This window comes from Chenopodium album, chromosome 8 (assembly GCF_948465745.1).
Source record: "Chenopodium album chromosome 8, dcCheAlbu1.1, whole genome shotgun sequence".
Taxonomy (NCBI): Eukaryota; Viridiplantae; Streptophyta; class Magnoliopsida; order Caryophyllales; family Amaranthaceae; genus Chenopodium; species Chenopodium album.
In genome coordinates, this window is record NC_137841.1 from 23,682,745 (window position 1) to 23,705,314 (window position 22,570).

A 22,570-nucleotide genomic window follows, 5' to 3' on the forward strand; every position below is an offset into this window, starting at 1 on the left:
CTCTTCTTAGTACATTTCTTATACTTTGTATTATGTTAACCTTCTAAATATACTTCCTCATATGACGCAACACTTGACAAAAAATTAAAACGTCAAGTGTCGGTGTCTCGTAGCCTGACGACAAAAGTAAACTTTATTTCATGATATGATATTAGATTAGTGGGCAAAGCTTACGTACAACTCATTATTTCATTAACCTCTTACGGAGTACTAGGTAGTAATTTTCTGTCAAAAACAGATTGTCCACCTACTTAACGAATTTACGCCTCGAACGAAATAAACATGTTAAGTTCAATTGTTCAAATCATATACTCTTTCTAGTTGACATGTATTCTTTTTTAGAAAGTTTTTTTTTTTGTAGTTGACACATTTCCTTTTAGGGTAAATTTTTTACCTTGCATTTACAAGGTACCCCACTTATTTTTTCACATCTCACTCTCTCTCCTCTCCTTAATATATATATATGTGACTAAATCAAACGCGTCTACTAAATAAAAACGGAAGAAGTATGTATTAATATGGAATCATGGTTTTAATGGGCTTAATTCACATTTTAATCAACTCTATATGAACAATTGTTACAAAAATTTCTCCTGTTTAAAACAGACCTAAAAAAACGAGATCAGCTGATCCAATAATTAATCTACAACAAGTATGCTACAAAATGTTAAGATTCAAGTGTAACTTGGGACTATATAACTGAGGAAGTCACTAATCTTTCTTTCTACGCTTCATTCTTTCAAGAGCACCTAGAGGAGCATCAGCCCCTTTCACCTCCTCCCCATCTTCAGCTTTCTCAGGGTCATCCCGCTTCTTAGCCAAGCCACCAAAAACAGCACTTGGCACATCCTTTTGAGCAATCTCGACCTTTTCCACATCTTCCTCATCATCATCACTCTCCTCCGGTAGTTCAATCTCCTCCTGGTTTACATTTCTTTTGCCAGTGTCACTTTGAGATTCAACTCCGGCACTGACAAAACCAACAGTCCTTGCTTTATCCTTAGCTAGAACATCATTGTCGACAGGAGCCAACTGCCTTTCAAGAGCAGCCATCTCATCAGCAGGAACCCCAGCTTTTTCAAGTGCATCAAGGCTGACCTCATCTTTTTGCATCAGTAATTCAGGAAGGATGAAATGGGTCTGCAGGGAATACAATGGTTAGAAATCCATCTCAGGCTCTCAGCAATGAAACTTACAGCAGATAATATAGCTCCAAATGAAAGAAAGGATGAAACTAACAGCAGATATAAAATAAAATTTGGTGTTTATTTTCATAAGAAACTACCAGCACTTCCTATTTTTAGTTTTCAAAAAAAAAAAAAAAACATCCAAGCCAAGATGAATGTTTTCACTTGATACGTAGCAGTCAAGAATTTTACAAATGCATAAATGTAAGGGGATTATTAATGTGGGAGAAAAGGAAGAAAAGACACAGAGGCAAAGGACTCATGTTTTGCTTTTATTAATTAAACCCTTGCAAAAAATTCATTGTTAGGATAAGGAAAGGACTCATGCTTTGCTTTTTTGGTGTTTGATCCATTGAGAATAAAACCAAACCCCACCCACAGTCCAAACCAACCTATCAGTAGCTTCTTTCCATCAATCGCCATTTTTCCCCAAGAGCTGCTCCCCAAACTTCCCACCCCCGAAAACACCAAGGTGGTGTAGTATCAATTTATTGTCCTAGAACATTATGTGATAACCATAAATATTGAAACTTAAAGCCCGTCAAGGAATGAATGGAAGATTAGAGAGTGATGAATCAGTACACCGAGTGGAGAGCTTGGGGCAATATCTAGAAGGATGTGGTAAAAGATTGAAATAAAGGTGAACCAAGCATGCAGTAATCAGCCAATGCAGACCGATATACTCAAAGGCTATACTAAATCAAATGAAGTGGGTAGCAAGTAAAATTATTGCACATTTGCACACGTGAACTACTTTACATGGGCTAAAGAAAATAATTGGTTTGGTCAATTGGCAAAGTAAAATGATTAAAGCACAGTAATGATGTGGAAACAAAAAGACACAGACAAAAACAAATTTACCATACTATACATTAACAGAGAAACAAGTGCTTATAATTTGGGAACTGACACAAATAGACTGAGCTATATAGGCCGTTACACAATAATAGATAGAACTAAAAAGTATAAACGGAGTACAAATAATCTTGAGCTAAATTAGAGGAAAACAATAACGAAGCATAACATTAGCAATATCAGACTTGAAATTTCAGAAATTTGAAAGAAAAAATTGCCAAATTTGATTCATTCGCCCAAAATAATCCCAACTTTTGATTATTTTTTAATAATCCGAACTTTAATGTGAATTGGCTTCTAATGGTCCAAAGTGACTAACAACTTGTTGAGTAGGTAAATTCTATTTAAAAGTTAAATTTACATGTGTCATCACATTATTGGTCAAAATTCAGTTTTAGTTTTATTTTTTTAAGAAATATTTATTAGTGTTACTAATTAACTAAGAGCAACTCCAATGACAAGCTAATTGTCAAATTAGCTAGCCATGCCACATAAACTTTTAAGCTAATTGTCATTTTAGCTACTTTGAGCTCCAATGGCTAGCAATTAGCTTACTATTTAAAACTAACCCCACCTCCTCAATTTACATTTTTATATTACAAAATATTTATTCTAATTTGTTGTATTTTGGCAAGTTCTTTTCCAAGCAAATTAGCTTGGCCAAGCTAATTGCATTTTTTTGCTCCAATGGCCAAGCTAGAAGCTAGGGATTATTTAATATTGCAAGCAACTCCCTAGCTACAACCATTGGAGTTGCTCTAATAACTTAAAACTAACTAATTTCATAAAAAAAAAATAATAATAACAAAATCAAATCAAATCAACCCCCGCCACCAACAGCAACCCAGCCACCTCCACCACCTTAACTCCCCTACCACAATCATCCGAAACACCAACCTCACCACAATCACCTGAACCGAAACATTATCCCCATTCCCGCCCTCTCAACCACCGAAACCTCACTATAATCACCAACCTGAACCGAAACCCTACCATAACCACCAGAAAACGGCAGAACTTCATACTTCTCTCTCCTCTCTCATGCGCCACAAGCCCACAACATGAACCGAAACCTCCCTCACTTGCCACCAGCTAAACCAAATCCACCCTCACCTGAAGCCCTAACCCCCCACCTAAACCAAAACCACCTTTACTTAGATCTAGGTAAGTGGGGTGGTTTCGAGTTTGATTGGGTGGAATCGAGACGAGGAAGGGGGTTTGTGATTCAGGTGAGGGAGGTCGGCACGACGCTAGTGCCGGCGCGGGCAAGTCTGGGTACGGCTAGAGGCGGGAGTCGGGCTAATGGAATGGGTGGCGGGAGAGTGTTTGGGATGGTGGGGTGGTTTTTCTAATTAATAGTTTTGTTTTATTTTTATTTTTTTAACCAATCACATGCCAACACGTGCTGACTGGTTAGAACCATTTGAAGCAGATACACATCAAAGTTTGGATTTTTATAATTATAAAAAAAAATAAAAAAAAAAAATAAAAAAAAAAAAAAAAAGGTTGGGATTATTTTGAGTTAATGAGGCAAAGTTCGGATTATTTAAAGCAATTTTCCAATTTAAAACACCAACATGAATAAAAATTAATTTCCTAGCAAAACCATAGGGAAAATATTACTCCCTCCGTCCCATAATACTTGGGACATTGGGGAAGACACGTAGTTTAAGAATATTACAAGAGGGTCTATTTATATATTACAAGAAAACAATAAGTGGGGTGGGAATGGGGTAGGTGATGAGAGAGAAAATGTGGGAAGATATTTTTTATTAGTGGTCCCCATTCCATATTTAGTAATGTGTCACAGTGTCAAGAATGGACAAAAATGAGAATTGTGTCAAGTATTATGAGGGAGTAAATTAGAAATATTCTTTTTAATTTTCTCCGGTTCTTTATAAGCTTGAATTTTAACACATCACAAAATCTTTTTTTTTTTTTTTTTTTTTGTTTAAGCATCCTCCAAAGTTTAATCACTTCTATACATTTCTCAAGTTCAAGCTATTTTAGTTTGATGGCCCATAATTAGGGATGTCAATGGGGCGGGGCGGGGCGGATGTTGGCCTTCCCATCCCCATCCCCACCTAATATTTTCATCCCCATCCCCATCCCCGCGGCGGGTCCAACTTTCATCCTCATCCCCGCCCCACCGGGTACAACTCCAAAACCATCCCCGCCCCCACCCTCACTTGGATATCCATCCCCACCTAATCCCCACCAAATACCCGCCTAATCCCCACCCAAGATCCACCTAATATCCGTATCTCAAATACACAATCTTATATAATTAATACGAATTATAAAATAAAACATTCTATACACATTTTTGTGTTATAATATAAGTGTCGTACAAAGTATTATAATTAATATTGTATTTCATGTAATTATTTAATAAATATAATAAAAGTATGTAATTTTGCTTTAAAAGATATATAGATGTGGGTATGAGGTGGGGATGGGGCGGGTACGAAGTGGGGGCGGGGATGGGGCGGGTACAACTTAAAATCCACCCTCGCCCCATCACCCATGGCGGGTATGGTTTTAATCCCCATCCCCGCCCCACCACCCGCCAAACCGAGACCCAATGGGGCGGGGATGGGGCGGGTCTCCTACTTGACCCGCCCCACTGACATCCCTACCCATAATTCATTCTACTCAATACAATTTTTCCTAAAAAAAACTCATAAGACATGTAAGTAGCTCTTCCTACATTAACAAAGATTTTTTTTTCTTTTTTCCTCTGTATTATTTATTATTTATTTTTGTTGTGAAAAAAAAAAGAATTGCTAGTGTTATACTTTCTTTTGTCTTATTATTCATGGCTATATAGATAACACTATGTTTGGATGACGGAAGGGAAAAGAAAGGGAAGGAAAAAGAGGGAAGAGAAAGGAAGGTGAGGGGGGAGGTGACCTTCCAATTTCCTTTCAAATTTCTCCACAATGGAGGGATTTGGTAAAAGGGAAGGAAAATGGATTCTCCCAATTCCCTCCCCTTCCCACCTTGCATTAGGTATCCAAACAAAGGATGATGTATCCTTTCTTTTCACTTCTCTTCCTTTCCCTCCATTTCTCACTATCCAAACATAGTGTAAATGAATTAAAGGTAAAAATATGGAAAGAAAGCAAAAGGAGGAAAAAAAAAAAACTCTTTTGCACAGTATAGGCGGGTCTAGTATGGGTTCAGAACCCATACGGGATCCCAAAAAACATAGATAAGTTTTTGTAAAAGTAAAAAAATTGTTTACAAGTATATATAAAATACAATGCTTCATATTTTGTTACTTATTGTAACAGCCAGCGGTTAAAACACTTCTTTCTAAATCAAAGGTTGCAAGTTTGAACGCGTCCAGCTACTTTTTTTATGTTTACTTTTTTCCCTTTTTCGAAAATTACTTGCCCAAAGACCCACAATACCCAATTACCCCCGACCTTCACACAATTCACATCATAGCTATTGTCTAATGAAGGTTTAAAACTTGTATAAAATTTCAAGGTTAAAAGACTAATATTTTTGGAGTTTTCTACATAGTAAGTAGTAACCCTGTGGTATATACTTTTGCTCTCCCCTTTTCAAACGTCCACGCTGAAACCTCAAGGTACATTAAATTAATTACGTTGTAGCCTTTAACCATCCGTTAGCTGTTGCATTTAGTGAGGCCCACTTTACACCTATGAAATTATTTTTTCTCGATTTACGTGCTAAAAAAATGTTCTGTTAGAGGTTTGAGGGGTCATTTTAACCATGAAGGATCCAAATTGAATAACATAGAAGCCCTGTTTTGTGAATTCGGATTTCCGTTATTAAAATTAGAATTCACAAAACGGGGCTTCTACATTTTGTTTTTGTCAAATCCGATCTCAATTTGGACCCTAAGGCCTTAAGGGTCAAAATGACCCCTAAAATCTTTCACGTGATATTTTTTTCAACACGCAAATTGAGAAAAAAATATTAAAAAGCACAAAGTGGGTCCCACTACCCGTTAACGATAGGATAATGGCAAAGTCACTATTGAGAAATAATTGCAAGTTAAAGGTAACAGTGTGTAATTTTCAAAAGAAGGGGGCACTGCTTGGAAAAGTCAATACTCGAAGGTTCTAGTGTAGAATTTCACAGTATTTTTTGTTTTTATCTAAGCAAAAATTGATTAAATATTATACTACGTACAAAGTATTTAATTTTATTATTTCAGATATTATCATTGTAGGGGTAGAACTAGAATGATAATTTACAATTTTACAAGTTTGTTGTCAATTTAGGAGACTAAGAGTTAAAATTTATATATATTTAAGTAAAATTGGTGTTTATTGAAATTAAGATATTGTTAATGTTGAATATGTTTACATTAGATTTAAGAATTTAATCAGTACATAATTAATGTGACCTATAATGATATGAATCAGAAATTTGTGTAGGTGAAGATAAATTAACATTTAGTGCAATCGAAATTTTTATAAACATGTGCACACCCAATTTATTATCTGTAATTTATTTATTTGATAGATTTATTATGTTATATACTTCCTCCGTTTTCTTTTTATTGCACTAGAAAGACTTTATACTATTATCTTATTTGACCATTTTTTGTGATTTATCTATAAGGATAAACATAATCATGTGGGATCTACTTAGATTTGCTCAAAATCTACTTTTCAAAAATCAACTTTTATAAATTTGTTTACAAAATTATAATTAAAGATATTAATAACCAAAGTAATGCATTGGCAAACGTGAAATCACTCATGGTGCAATAAATAAAAACCGGAGAAAGTATGTGTTTAGTGACTTTGAACCCTTACGGAGAAATTTTCTGGATCCGTTCCTGATGCACAGTCACTTGACCACTTCCCAATTCAAGCCTTCTTATGTCCAGTAAGAATTTCAAAACACCTATCTCCTTACATGTCCCATAACACCCCCCCTCCCTCTATCTCTCTCTTTTCTATCCATAAGAGGTGATTGAACGTCCCAAGATCTAAATAATTAATCCTCTATATTTGTTTCAACCCAAAATAAATGTTATAATTCTTGAGTTTATAAAAGAGAGTATGAGGTAAAGAGTTTGTTTGTACTTCTAAATTAGAGTCTCTCACCACTTGCATAATTTTTCAGATTGCAGCATTTGCAAATGAATGCGGGTAATTCTGACAGGTATAGTAGGCTTTTTTTTCGTCCATGGTCTACACATCTCTGCATAGGGAAGATGGATTTTGAAGTACTCCCGTTTCACAATGATATTCTCAGTAAATCTTTTTATTATTAAAAAATCTTCTTATTTTCTCTCATTCAATAATTTTTGATAGTGTGAGATTAAAGATATTTGCAATCAAATATTTGCAGCGATTTACGTAAACAGGAACATCATCATGAAACGGAGGGAGTAGTTCTTTTAATCTAAGGGTCTGTTATAGCTGAAGTGACTGGAGCTGAATAGAGCTGAAGTGAACTAAACTAAACTGACTGTAATGAATATTTTATGAGAGAAGGAAATAAGGAGGTGATTGGAGCTGAATTAAACTGAAAGAGAACATGGCCTAATACTTTGGATTTCTGAATTTCCGACTTTACATTTCTCAAGCAAAATTATGTGGGTGTATTATGTGAACCAACACACATGCCTTCTAACGGAAAATGGGGAACAAGCTTTGAGTTATCATTAATCAATTTAGTAGGTCTAACAATTTACTACTTGTATTTCTGAATTCTGACTTAACAATTCTCAAGCAAAATTATTTGGGTGTGTTCGTTAAGCTGACACACATGCCCGGGTCCAGATATTTCTAAAATTCAAATGGCTCACAGGCAAGCTTTGCGTTATCATTAATCAAGCTATATTTTTCAAGAATGGGCAATGGAAGATCTAAAGGATGCTGCATAGGAATAAGATATGATCACAATGCTTTGTTATCCTTCCAGCAAGATTTAATGCGATCTGAAATATTTACTTATAGGCTATGTGAGTGTCCGTGTCGACAAGACACAACGCGGATTCGGACACGAAATTTGTGTCAGATTCGGCATTGTGCACTCGGACACTTCAGAGAGAGGGGAAGGGGAGAAATAGAGCTGAATTTTAAAAAAAATGCCTAATTTTTCAAGCAAAGGAGAAATATAGCTATAGATAAGTAAGAAATCTGAGGGAGCGAGAGGTTGAAGAAGAAAGATAGTACAAAAAAAAAATCAGAAAGTCAAAGAGATAGTGCTTTACAGCTGTATTCCTCCCTTTTATTGGTTTTTATTAATTTTTAAAACCCCCTTTTTACTGTTGTGACAGTTGTGTCCATCACTTTTTTACCCCTTTATTTAATTTCTTGTGGTGAGTTACTAAGTTACTTAAGTACTTCATCTTTATCTTTATTTTTTAAAAAAAAAAACCCCAAATAATAAGTGTTATTATCATAGTTTTAGCATTATATGGTATAAATTTTTTGAATATTAATGAAATATTTAAATATTTTGTAATGTATAATTTTTTGCAAAAAATGAAAATGCCGTGTCCCCGCACCTGTGTCAAAATATAGGACAGAGTCCCCGTGTCCTAAAATTTTGGAAATTGGCGAATCGGACACTGTGTCCGACACACGTACCCGAGTCCACGTAACATAGCTTATAGGACAGGAAAATATATTCCTAATGCACCGTAAAACGAATACAACTACTAAAGCAAAACTTCTCTTTGATCAATGACTAAGTTCCAGGCTTGGAGAGGTCACGTTTAAGAGATCTTTAACCCAAAAACCGGAAAAAAAAACCCTTGAAATTCTTATACAATTAGATAACACTCGATAATATTTAACATTAGCAAGGAAACACACACACATACACCCTTGAGCTTCTTATGCAATTAGATCAATCAATCAATCAATCAATCAAAGCCTTAATCCCAAAAGTGGGGTCGGCTAACATGAACCAAATTTGATTATTCCGTGTAGTCATCAACATAAATCTTTCTCCTCCATCCCTTACGATCCAAAACTTCATCCTCACGTAAATCCATGCACTTCATATCCTTCCTCACTCCTTCCAACCAAGTCATCTTTGGTCTCCCTCTTCCTCGTTTAATCCCTCCATGGTCCCACTCTTCCACTCTTCGCACCGGTGCACCCTCGGGTCTCCGTCTTACATGTCCAAACCAACGCAGACGATTTTCCCTTAATTTATCTACAATGCCCGCCACACCTACTTTCTTGCGAATAACCTCATTTCTGATTCTATCTCTTAAAGTGTTTCCACACATCCACCTTAACATGCGCATTTCCGTAACCTCCATCTTTTTAATATGCTCTTTCTTAGAAGCCCAACATTCTGTACCATAGAGCAACACTGGTCTTATGGCAGTCCTGTAGAATTTTCCCTTCAACTTTAAGGGAATGCTGCGGTCGCATAACACTCCCGTGGCCGCTCTCCATTTAAGCCACCCTGACTTAATCCTGTGGGTCACGTCTTGATCAATGTCACCATTCTTCTGGATGATCGACCCTAGGTACTTAAAACATTCACTCATGGTCAGATCCTTTCCATCCAAACTCACCACTTCATTGCTTGTCCCCCTCTGAGTGCCAAAACGACATACCAAATATTCAGTCTTACTCCGACTTAGCTTAAACCCTCTAGATTCCAACCTTTGCCTCCATTGCTCCAACTTGACATTAACCCCATCCTTAGTCTCATCCACCAAAACGATATCATCTGCGAACAGCATACACCATGGAACCTCATCTTGAATTGGTCTAGTTAATTCATCTAGAACCGTTGCAAAAAGAAAAGGGCTTAATGCAGACCCTTGATGCAATCCGATTGTAATAGGGAAATCTTTTGTCAACCCTCCGCATGTCCTCACATTTGTTGACACATCCCGATACATATCCTTAACTAGGTCTACATACCTTCGTGGGATACCTTTCTTCAACATTGCCCACCAAAGTATCTCTCTTGGCACCTTGTCATATGCCTTCTCTAAATCAATAAAGACCATATGAAGATCTTTCTTCTTTACCCTATAAAACTCCATCATTTGTCTTATCAAATGGATTGCCTCCATAGTAGATCTCCCAGGCATAAAACCAAATTGGTTATCTGAAATGCTTGTGCATGCCCTCAACCTTTGTTCGATCACCCTTTCCCACAACTTCATAGTATGGCTCATAAGCTTAATTCCTCGATAGTTAGAACAATCTTGAGCGTCTCCTTTGTTTTTATAAACCGGGACCAAGGTGCTCTTCCTCCAATCTTGTGGGATCCTTGTAGCCGTCCATATCTTGTTGAAAAGGTTTGTTAACCAATCAATACCAATCTTACCCAAACACCTCCACACCTCTATCGGTACCCCATCAGGGCCAACCGCCTTCTTAGGTTTCATCTTCCTCAGTGCAATCTCCACCTCTACTCTCCTAATCCTTCGCACATACTCCATGTTGATTTCTTCATCACTCATAGATGTATCTCCTATCACAACTCCATTACTTCCATTAAATAATTCATCGAAGTACCCCTTCCACCTGTCCTTGATGCCCTCCTCTTGCACTAGGACCATTTGGTTCTTATCTTTGACACACTTCACCATGCCAATATCCTTCCTTGCCTCTTGTCTTCTCTTTGCCATCTTATAAATGATCCTTTCTCCCTCCTTGGAATCAAGCTTTTCATAAACCTCCTGATATGCCTTCTTATGCAATTAGATAAAACCCAATAATACTTAACATTGGTAAGGTCACACACACACACACACACACACACACACACACACACACACACACAAAAAGGTTAATAGCATCAATGGACACCAGCACTGCGCTACTACAAAATAACAATTATGGAGTTAGATTTAACACCAAATGAAGCGGGCTACAAGATGAACGTACCTGGCTGAAACTAGAAACAGCACTACGTTTTATGCGGAGCATTTCTCTGAAGGTGTCTTCATTTCCATGTTGGACCTCAAATTCATGCCACTGATTCCAGAAATCAGGAACAGTTCTTGGATCTGCAAAATTAGAGGCATATATGTAAACTGCACGAGCACGGTCAACTTCTCCGAGGCTTTTCTCAAGCTCAGCATACTTCATGCACATGGTTATCACATCTTTGTCAGGAAGACCAGATTGAATTGCTTGCTCATATATCTCCCTGGTTTTTGGCACACCAAACATTTCTGCTGCACGAGCTATGTAGATCTCGTACATGCTCAACTTCTCACTAGCTGGAACAGCTTTAGTAGCTTGATCATAAACCTTCATTGCACGCTTTGCTAAGCCATAGTCCTCCTCCAACTTAGCATATTGCAGGTATAAAGGCTTTACACATTCCCCAGGTGCCTAAAAAAATATCAAAAATGTCAGACAATCAAGCTTCAGTAAACGAAAATTTATGAGAACAAACATGAAAAATATCCATAATAGGAAAAACTGGACCAAACAACTTCCATCATGGGTATAAGCATTAGGAAACAGAAATGGGAGTAAAGAGTAAGAAAAGTAAAAAAGTTGAGTCCCTTAAATATAATTAAAAGTAATAATTTCCTTTCAAGCTGGATAAAAAAAAAAGGTTAGGATCTATCTCATTTCCTGAGAAGCCACACATCACATGTTTCGAGCTAGAGGCAACACAAAGAATAAATGAGATCCATCGAATCGTAGATTTCCAAGGAATAGAATCTCATGAAAGCATACCCTGAAAACACTTTTAGAGAAAGGCTATTCGAAACAATTTAAGAGATTACATAAATTAATACTAGGTGTTCATAATATAAACTCAGGCTATTTCAAAACAAAATCCTGTGTTTAAAAAATGAGGAATAGAATATAGGCTATCAGGTAGCACTGTTCCATAACAGATATCAATTGGTGTGCTGAACTAATAACATGGGCATACCGTTTCAACAGCATTCTCAAAGAGTTCTCTGGCTCGTTCCAACTTTGTCTTTCCATATCTCTTAACAAACTTGGATAAATATGTAACCCATATCTCTTTCACATGAGGATATTTAAAGATCTTCACACCTCTTTCATACACCCTAAAAGCATCTTCAAAATATTTATGCTCCTACAGCCACCAAAAAAAACGTAAAAAATCAGAACACAAAAACAGCAACAATAATAATAACAACATGGTGTCTTCAAATTATTTACAGAATGCCATACCTCTAGAAGCATTGCATAGTTTATAATAATTTGGGGAGTAGCAATTCTTATATCCAATATGCTCTCATACACAGCACGGGTGGACTCCAAAGTACCAAGGCTTTCCTCCAAATCTACATAGAATGTCCACAATTTTAATGATTTGTGCAGCTTCATCTGCACAGGTTCATAACCATCCGCAGCAACTGAATAAGAGAACAAAAAGTTAGCTCATAGTCCCCTTGGACAAGAAGAAAACAAACATCAGAATACTACACCTAATTAAGTGTCTGGTGAGTCTACAAAAAAAAGCAATTCAGCGTACTCTCCATGAACATAGCCCAACCACCCACCCTCTTCCCCACCTCCCACCCCAACAAGAGTGGGAGAGAGAGAGAAATCAAACTATAATTTATTCATACCAAGTGTAACACCACTCTGATGCCCAAAGATATAGCAAAAATCACAAATGCAAAGATATTCAGCCAAATTTCAATTACAGCCTTTCTAAACCGAATACATTTCTATCTGGTTAAGACTTCAGGGCAGCATAGGGTAGTTAGCATCTTAGTGATAATTTCACTGATACAATACATCAGAATGTCATACATTCCTTTTATGACAAGAAAATTTGCAAAAGTCAAGATACATGTACCATAGTAAGAAATTCAAGCTTCATAGAGGTAGCAGGAATCTCAAAAGAAAATACTACGTAACTAAATTAGAATGGAAACCTGCTACAAGTTGCAATGGCAAGACAGGCAAAATAAAGTACCAAATATAGGGAATAAAAATTACTACCTCGTCGCTTTACTTCGACAGAGGGCACTGCTGTTGCACGCCGCATCAGGTCCAGTGCTCCTTTAAAGTTTTTGTGCCTTAACTCCATCTCAGCCCATTCACACCAAATACTAGCAAGATGATCCACTGCTTTATAATTCACTTGTACTGCTTTGTCAAATATAACCCTAGCATTAGCAAGATCTTTGTGACTTTCATACAGCTTAGCAAAAGCTACCCACAAAGTGTGAGGCTTTCCTACTGCCTTCATAGGATCCACAGTCCTGACCGCCTCAGTGTAGGTCAGTATCTGCCTAGTTGGATTGCCCTCAAAGAGCTTGACTCTCCGATGCCATTGCTCCACATTATGTGGGTTTTGACGTAGAAGAACACTATTAGCTAGCTCAGGACGTCTATCCATCAAATGCTCCAACCTAGCGAGCCGCAAATCCACATCATTATCATCGTGCAGCCAAAAACCCTTTAAGATCTTCTTCTCAAACTTTCCCATAGAGAGGTCAACATCCCCCCTAATGTCAACCTCCTCCTCTTCCTCATCCCCACCACCATCCTCTCCTTCTTCATCACTCAAATCCAAACTCTCCATCTTATACGCCAGCATACTCTCCTCAAACTGTGAATACGCATCAAAAATCACACTAAAATCCCTGACAGTGACCACCGTCATCATACCCTCCTCAAACACATCCCTAGCCTTCTCCGGCAACTTCCTCCTGATATAATAATCCGCCAACGAAGTCCACAACCGCCCCACCTCATCCGTAAACTTCCTAATCCCACCCCTAATTATCGCATCCACATTCAACCCAGAAACCTCAGTAGCATGCTTAGTCAACAAATCACACAACTCAAGCCAAAGCCTATGCTTCGTCTTCCCCTTAATCGAAAAGAACTGATCATCATTCAAAACCCCAGCCAACCTCTCAGACGCCTCCTGCCACCGCTCCGAATTCACCAAAAACTCAATAAAATCCTCAATGTGAGATGGGTCATACTTCAAATACCTCCTATAAACCCTAAGCGAAGTCTCGATCGGAATCCCCTTCTGACTCACAAAAATCAAATAGGGTTCCCAAATTCGATCATGCTGAGTAACAGGCAAAGCACAAAGAGCCCGATCGAAAGTACGACGAGTACGAGTAACCAATTTCTGAACAATTAGGGTTTGCAAATACATAATCCAAATTCTGGGCATCTTATGCATAGTAACCAAAGCACGTTCAAAAGTATTATCTAGGGTTTCATACTGAGAATGTGTAATAGGAAGATTACGAACAAGTTCAAGGCGTTCACGAAGATAAGCATACCAGAGCTTGTAGCTTCCAGGTAAAGCTTTGAGAGCTCGTTCGTAGATGATTGCGCGTTTCTTGAATGGAGAAGAGGTTCTTGCGACGAGGTAGCGCCACCATAGACGGAGGCTGAAGGGGTTGCGCAGGATTTCTTCTTCGTATGGAAGGTCGTCTTCTGAAGGGTACAATTCTCGAGCTATAGCCATGGCAGAGCACTGCTTTACTCGCCGAGAATACGAGAAAAAGAGAAGGTGGAAACAAAGAGATGGGTGAGACTGTGAGAGTAGCCGCTAGTTGGGGGTCGAACGCCGCGTATCTTATAAAATGAAAGGGGTTATAAACTATTCCTCTCAATTTTGGTAAATGGAAAAGAAAAATCCAATCTTTGCACTTTTTCCTAATTAAAAATCCAACCTTCATTTTATTCCTCAAAAATCCAACATTTATATCCCTCTAAATTTAAAGGTACATTACCTGCCGATGACCGATTTCTTTAAGTTAGATGCCACATGTCAGCTATTAATAGGTTAATTCTTTTTTTATTATTATTAAAAAACAAAAATAATTTTTAAAAAAAAATAAAAATAAAAAAATAAAAAAAAAGATTTTTCGGCCACCATCCTCACCACCTCCATTAAATCCGGCCACCATTCCTCACCACCCTCATTAAATCGGCCACCATTCCTCACCACCTCCCTTTGCGACCATCCTCCCTTTCTAGCCACCCTGGTTTTCCAGCCACAACCAGCTACAGTTCTTTCCTCAACCCAAACAAACCACACCACCATTACCACCACCCTAAACCTTTAGCCGTAGCACCGACCCATCTCCACCTCAAATTGAACAAACTAAGTAGGAGAACGATGAACACCAAGAGACATCGGCGAAACCCTTGAACCCGAAATCGGCGGAAGTGTGGCGGCGGCAGAGCTAGGGAGTTGCGATAACCGAAATCAATGCTGATGATCAACATCAACATCATGAATATTATGATGATTATGATTATGATGATGGTAATGATTAGGAGGGATTACCCGAGTGGGAGATCGAAACCCATCTCGAGGGTCGTCTTCTAGAATACGACATGATGAAGATGAGGCTGTTGGTGAGGTGGGGAGTTGATGACGAAATTGAAGGGGGTTCAATGGAGGAATGGTGAGAAGGTGGTGGGGGTGGGGGTGGGGGTGGCGAGGAGAGAAAGGGTGGTGATAATGGTGGTGAGGTGGAGGAGGAGGAAGGAAGAGATGACGGTGTACTAGTGATACGGTTTTCAGGTGGTGTTGGTGGCGTATTGGTTGTACTGGTGGTATTGGTGGGTAATTGCAATAAGTTTCCATTTTTTAGGAGAAAGGAGAGAGAAAGAGGAGGAGTGAGAAGAAATTGAGAGAATTAAATAAAAAATATATATATATTTTTAACCTGTTTAACAGGTTAAAGGTAAAATGGATCTTTCAGAGAAGGAGGGGTATAAAGGTTGGATTTTTAGGAGGAAAAAGTGCATAGGTTGGATTTTTTTTTTCCATTAAAAAAAAAAAAAAAAAAAAAAAAAAAAAAAAAACTTTCATCCAAAGAAAAAGAATCTATCTATCTATCTATTTATTCTATAAATAAACTAAAGTAACAACCGCTGACGTCATTTTTCCCCCAAACCTGTACACGTGTCAACTTATTATGAAAAAATTTCCCGCCCAATTGTATGGGAAGATTTCCCTAAAAATTGTTGAAATGTAAAGTAGTTCCCTATTTACGTTGGTTTAAAAACTTATTCCCATAATATTGTCCACGTAGGTTTGGTAGATTATTATTGTTATTTTTTTTTTTGCAAAGAACCGCTAACGGTGATAGCGGTTCTATAATTATAAAACCGTTAATGTCGTTAACGGTTCTTGTATTAGGTTCTTGTATAAGAAAACATCACAAGTTAAAACTTAATATAAGAGCCGCTAACGACGTTAGCGGTTTTATAACAAGTATAGAACCGCTATCACCGTTAGCGGTTCTTTGTTAAAAAAAAAAAAAAATCAAACCTTTTTCCAATCCTACGTGGACAATATTGTGGGAATAAGTTTTTAAACCGACGTAAATAGGGAATTAATTTACAATTCAACAATTTTTATGGAAATCGTTCCAATTGTATGACTTATTTTAGAAAGAAAATAATAATAAAAAAATTATCATTTAAATTTACAGCGGTAAATTATTATTATTTCCTAAAATAATGGGATTTGAATAAGTGTAGAGATATTAACGGATAGTTGTTGATTAATCATATTGCTGGGGTTGCTTCCTAATACAAGAATTTGGAATTTTTTTTTTTTTTCAAATCAGAATATTTTCTTAATACAAAAATTGAAGGAGTTGTGTTTTCGATAAGTGCAATTACTAGATATATCAAGGATCACTATTATGGAGATAATAAGTTCGTTCTCTTGGGGCGTCATCATCTGTAGCTAGACTATGAGAGATGATCTTTGGGCTAGTCAAATGGTCCAAAGCCCGCTAGAATGGATCCTATGAGGTCACACACAAGGGTATTGGGTTAAGCAAGTTAGAGGCCCATTAATGGGCCTCATGAGCAATTAACTAATCATGAAATGGATTGGGCTAGCATAGTTAGATTGGAAATAAGTTTTGGGCTTTTAACATGGGCTCTTATTTAGAGATGAGATCTATAAATAAGATCCATGCCTAGGGTTGCAAGAAGCAGTCATAATTCACACACAGTGAATTTTGACATCAAGGCAACCAATTCCAAAACCCTTATTCCCTCTCTAATTCACGGCTCTCTCTCCTTCCCCTTTGGACTCACAGTCGGCCACCCTTGGTGGCGCGTGTGGTGGTTCGTGGTGGTTTATGGTGGTTCGTTGCTCGCACTTCTCCATAGAAGGTCAATTGAAGGGTTCAATTGCAACTAACTAGCATTAGTGGAGATCTTAATCTGTGCCCGTGGACCAAGTAGAGGAATCACGTTTGAGGTTCTTTGTCTCCCTTGTTCTTGCTCGATTGCTAGTGGAATCACGCTTCAAAGGTATAATTCTTACTCTTTATGTGTTATGCATGAGATCCTTGATTAGGTGCTATATGAATATGATTCATTATTATTTCCGCTGCGTAGTACCTATAATTCCCTACAGTGGTATCAGTTAGCCTATTGCATTTACGCATATTGACTATAATTCTTTGATAGTCCACAATTTTAATTCAATTAGGAGGGAGAATAATTAATTATGGTTCAATCTTTATATTAAATGGAGATTTAATTTTTGGGATATGATTAAATATGATTTAATTGCTCAATTGTTCTAGCAAAATCTGAATTTAGCCCTAGTTTTTTCGAAAATTTTTAATTGAAATAAAGCCCTAAATTTTGATTTTTGTGCTTAAATTTGATGATTTTTGAATAATTTATGCTTCATAATTTTAATTAGATTGATTTAATACATAAAATATGATTTTATTATAATCAATATTTTAATTTAAGAGTTAAATTAAAATTGAATTAATTTTGTGAAGAACCCTAGATTTGAAATTGAATTGTGAATTTGATTTCAAAATTGAATTAGGCATAAATGTTATGTTTTAATTCAATAGACCTAATTTAATTTAATTTTGCAAAAGTTGTTTAATTATATTAAACTCTAAAAAAAAAAAAAAAAAAAAGGAAAAGTTTTGTTGTTGGGAGGGGGCAGCCGTGGCTGGGTGGACGAACCACCGTCAGGTGGCCACGGCGGCTGCCCAGGTGGTCGAAGAGAAGGGCAAGGAGGGCGTGGCTGGAGGACAGACGGCAGCAGTGAGCCGCGGACTGACAGCAGCAACGAAGTGCAACGGTTGCACACTCAATTGATGGAAGTTGCGGTCTGCTCGTGGCTAGGCTCCGGCCTAGCTGCGGCGACGCGCGGCAGTCCTCAGATAGCAGCACCAACATTCGACTGGAATTTCCAGCTAGAGTGCTAGTGGCGCCGTGGCTGGGCTTTGCCTCTGGCTACGGCTGTGCGTTGGTTGGGGTTATCCCTGGCTGACGCACTCTGCTGTTCTGTTGCTGCGTTGGCTGGGTCTTCCTGGCTGACGTGGCAGCAGACCTCAATTAAAAAAAAAAAAATTTAAAAAATGTTTTGTTTTAAAGATATTTCAAAATAAAATCTGATTTTATTTTGGGATAAAATCAAATTCAAAAGTTGTTTTTTTTTATAATTATCCTTAATTAAAGTTGTTAATTTTGGATAGAGTTTGTTAGAATATTTTGAGCATATTCCAAAAGGATAAAGATTGATTTAAATAATGTGATTATCCCATAATTAATATTGGATATAATTGATTTAAAATTTTGTGATTGGCTAGTAATTAGGATAGAATTTCCTAACTTTGTTAGGATAATCTTTGAGGATAAATATGATTTATCTTTTAAGATTAAAATAAGATTTGATTCTATCTCATGACTAATTTAGAATATATGATATTTTATAATTGGTTATGAATAATATATGATATTATCTAATTACAGTAATTAATTAAATATGAGATATTTAGGAGCCATGTTTCCTTTACTGTGAACATTCGATGTTGTAGTTTAGGAAAGCATGATGAGTGATTTATTATATGGCATTTTATAATATATGATGTTATATATTGCTATATAGACTAGTATGGCCCATAGATTCTAAATACGATCTACGCATCGTTTCGTATTTTTGTAATCTAAATACGGTCTGCGTACCGTTAAGTATTTTTGTAATTTATTTTATTTTATTTAAGTAGTAGATAGAATAGAATAGTATTACAGGTTGCAGTTAATCCAAGAATCCATGGAGTGGAGGCCCAAAGGAGCAAGATGGATGAGATCCATGAAGGTTCAAGTGGGAGCTTTTTGCTTTATTAGTTTCTTAGGATTAGGGGTCATGCTATGTCTTGTTTATGCATTCAGTTTATTATGCATGTTAGATTTTATTGATGTTTTGTGATGATGCGTTAGAGTTCACTATTTAATCACAACATAATAAATCTAGGTCCCAGTAATATTGAGGTTGCTTTTCCAATTAAAAACCCGATGAAACCTTCGATATTTATGATAGGTCATGCCTCAGCTGGGTGTCATATTATATCTTAGGGGAGTGGGGGTAAATTACGTTTTACACTTTTAATTGGTTATGCTCAACAAGGTTACCTAAAGAGTTTAGAACCTTGAAGCTAAGGGTAATAATTAAACATGTGATGGTTAATTATTCAACCAAGAATTACAAAGAGTTGTAATCAGTAAAGAGTTTACTCACCTTGAAAATGCAATACTTGATGGTAGGGCTTCAGTCCGGTCAATTATTGCACAAATAAAGGATCTTGGAATCATTCTATTCAATAGGGATCAATTACAATTGAATAAATGCTTTAAAGTTGCCAATTTAATTCGCTTATGGCACTTTAAATTTTTATTAAACATAATTGAATTTTGCGTTTATTTACAAGTAACATGTCGTTCTAATTTTATTATTGTATATAATCTCCTCGATTGAAAAAATAAAGTTGAGAAACATTCTCAAAAGGTTAAAAGATAATCCATAAACATATATTCCAATTTTGCTAAGATGGTTCTAAAAGACAAGTTTTAGAAATCCATGTCACATGTCTAAGGTTGGTTTTATTCAAAATGTTTGAGTAAAATGCCAACACATCTTCATTTTGAAAAGTGTTTCAAGGGATATAATGAGATGGGAGGTACAAACTCTCTAAAAGACAAGTATAGAAGTTCAATAACATCTCTTATCTTCAATATGATTGAATATAAGAAAGTGATTGGAAATTTCTATGATCAAAAGTTGATCAAATGACGCTATTCTTCATCCACTTTATATAAGAGTTAAATAGTTGATTAAACTCTAATATGAATGATGATTGAATAGACTTAGCAAAATCATGAAATGTGCTTAAAGTAGTTAAGCAAAGCATCATTTTGAACCTAAGAGAAGTGTTCTAAATGGCTCAAATGGGAAAGGTTTAGGCATATATGAGGATTGCATTAAGAAGTTATAGGCCAAGAAATGCAAACAAGTTGCTACTTCTCAAACCTAGAACCGCTTACATGCTAAAAGTTGTTATGAACAGCAAATGTTTCAAATTAAATGGACCAATTCCAATTGATTAGAAACTACCTCATATAGTTGGAAGGTAAAAGAATGGAAATGTTCCAATTTATTAAGAAGTATATTATAGAAATTAATTTAGCACATTGCTACTTCTTGGACATATGATGTCTTGTTTAGTTCTCTCTTATTGAGAATGAGGTTAAACTAAATGAAGAAGTATGGCTAAAGGAGAAATAAATCTACAAGTTTAGAAGCAAATGTTGCTACTTCACAAGTAGAATTTACGAGTCTGGAAGCAAAAGTTGCAACTTTACAAGTAGAACCTATATTTCGTCTTACCTTGTTATTGGCTAGAATTAAATAAATGTTATTCATTCTTGCCATCATCAAAACACCATTCAATGTTAGTAATGACTAAGCATCGAAGATTCAAAAACATGGAATAAATGTTATTCTAAGCTTCATTGAGTCATAATGTGTTTTGAAATTACTAAACAGGTTTAAAGTTCTATATGATAGAAATAATTAAACCATTTCTATATATAAAAATTATCTCTAATATGTCAATTAATTCGAATGAAAAATGAACATTGCATGCGAAAGATCCAAAGGGATGGACTTTCAATATCATTAGATTATGAATCCATTGATATATGTAATTATCATTCTAATTTGAAATTTTGACAAAATCACCATTTAGAGAAATGATGATGTGAACTCAAGGTCGAATACATATTGATGTAAAAAAACCAAAGGTTCAAAGACTAGAGACGCACAATAAAACTTCATTTGTGATATGATCACATGTGCTTAGTTGAAGCATAAGAGTGAAAATTTTGAAAAGTTCAAAATGTTCAGTATGAAGTTCAGTATCAACTTGACAAGATAATTATTACAGTACAATATGATTGTAATTGTGAAAATTTAAGTCAAGACATGTACTTGGCAACACATTCAAAATATTGCGATATGATCGTAATAATGAGAATTTAATCCAAGACCTTGATAAACATCCAAGAGTTGTGAAATCGTTTTACAACAAACTTCGAAAGAAAACCTTGTGAAGTGTTTGTGAAAGGAGCTATCAATCTATATGAGATATATTTTGATAATGGATGAAAATTACCTATCTTCCAACCATTGTTCAAGGGATATACTTTTAAGATAAGCTACAAAACTAAACAAAGAAACATAGGTCAAATCAAATTGTAGCAAAGGTTTCATATGTGATATGGATAAGAAGAGTTCTTATAAAGTCTTTCTACAAAGCAAGGAATAAAAGTTGTATTAAATCGTTTAATGCACGATCAATTCCTATACAGAGCACGGGGTACTACTACACAAATCACACTTAGCACAAAATGTTTGTTGCTCAAATAGGTGCCCTTATGGAAATTGTTCCAAAAGGTCAAGTGGGAGTAGTATAAATCTCGAAAGAGTTTGAGAAAAGCAACAAACAAACATGGTTCAAACCATGGTTGGTTCACCCTATGCTAAAAGTGCCTCCTCAAAAAGGCAAGTGGGAGTATAAGAATCTCGAAAAGTTCGAGAGCCTTGAAAGAGTTCAAGAAAAGTGATTTTGAAAATCTTGAAGAAATTTGAGAAGTAATCGAATCAAAGCAACAATATGAGCATGATTCACCTCATGTTACAAGTGACAACGCATGGTCTCATTAAGTGTAATGGGAATAATAACCATATGTCGAAGGTAGTACATTCCAAGTGCACATCCTCTATTGTCGTTTCTCATTGAAAACTAAACAAAGTTGTTGTATGAGTTTCAATTGTTGCATCAAACCCACAACAATGACTAGCATATGTAAAACTTAGTCAAAGAAATATGATTTCATATTAACTAAGAGTTCTAAAATATTTATTTTGGAACATGATGATTATGCGAGTAACAAAGATGATTTGACAAGTTATAACTCCAAGTGGTTTAAAAACCAGGAAATCTGAAATAGATTCTAAATCTGTAAGCAAGTGTATGACACTTGAATAATTTGCCTAATTGGGTGAGACCCATTATAAGCAAAACAGACAAGAAAGAAATTTTTTTTCTAAGTAAGCAAAGACTTGTTAAAGGATTCAACTAATTCATAGTATGACTATGACTACGACGAAAACTTTACATTAGTCATGTTGCAAAGATCTATTAAAGATATTTTGGTGATTACTATCTTATGAGATTTGGTAGATGGATTTCAAAACACTTTCTTGAAATTGTTCATGAAAGAAGATTTGTA

The 22,570-nt window shown here is 36.2% G+C and overlaps 1 protein-coding gene across 1 annotated transcript; it reads right to left on the reverse strand.

The window, feature by feature from the left end:
- Positions 1-488: 488 nt before the first annotated feature.
- Positions 489-14,573, reverse strand: LOC145641771 (uncharacterized). Its single transcript, XM_081692719.1, has 5 exons — positions 12,962-14,573; positions 12,182-12,366; positions 11,913-12,083; positions 10,904-11,356; positions 489-1,140 (listed from the first exon to the last, which is right to left on the reverse strand). Exons 1-5 carry the CDS (start codon positions 14,454-14,456, stop codon positions 712-714), a joined length of 2,733 nt encoding a protein of 910 aa, XP_081548845.1. The 5' UTR covers positions 14,457-14,573; the 3' UTR covers positions 489-711.
- Positions 14,574-22,570: the final 7,997 nt, after the last annotated feature.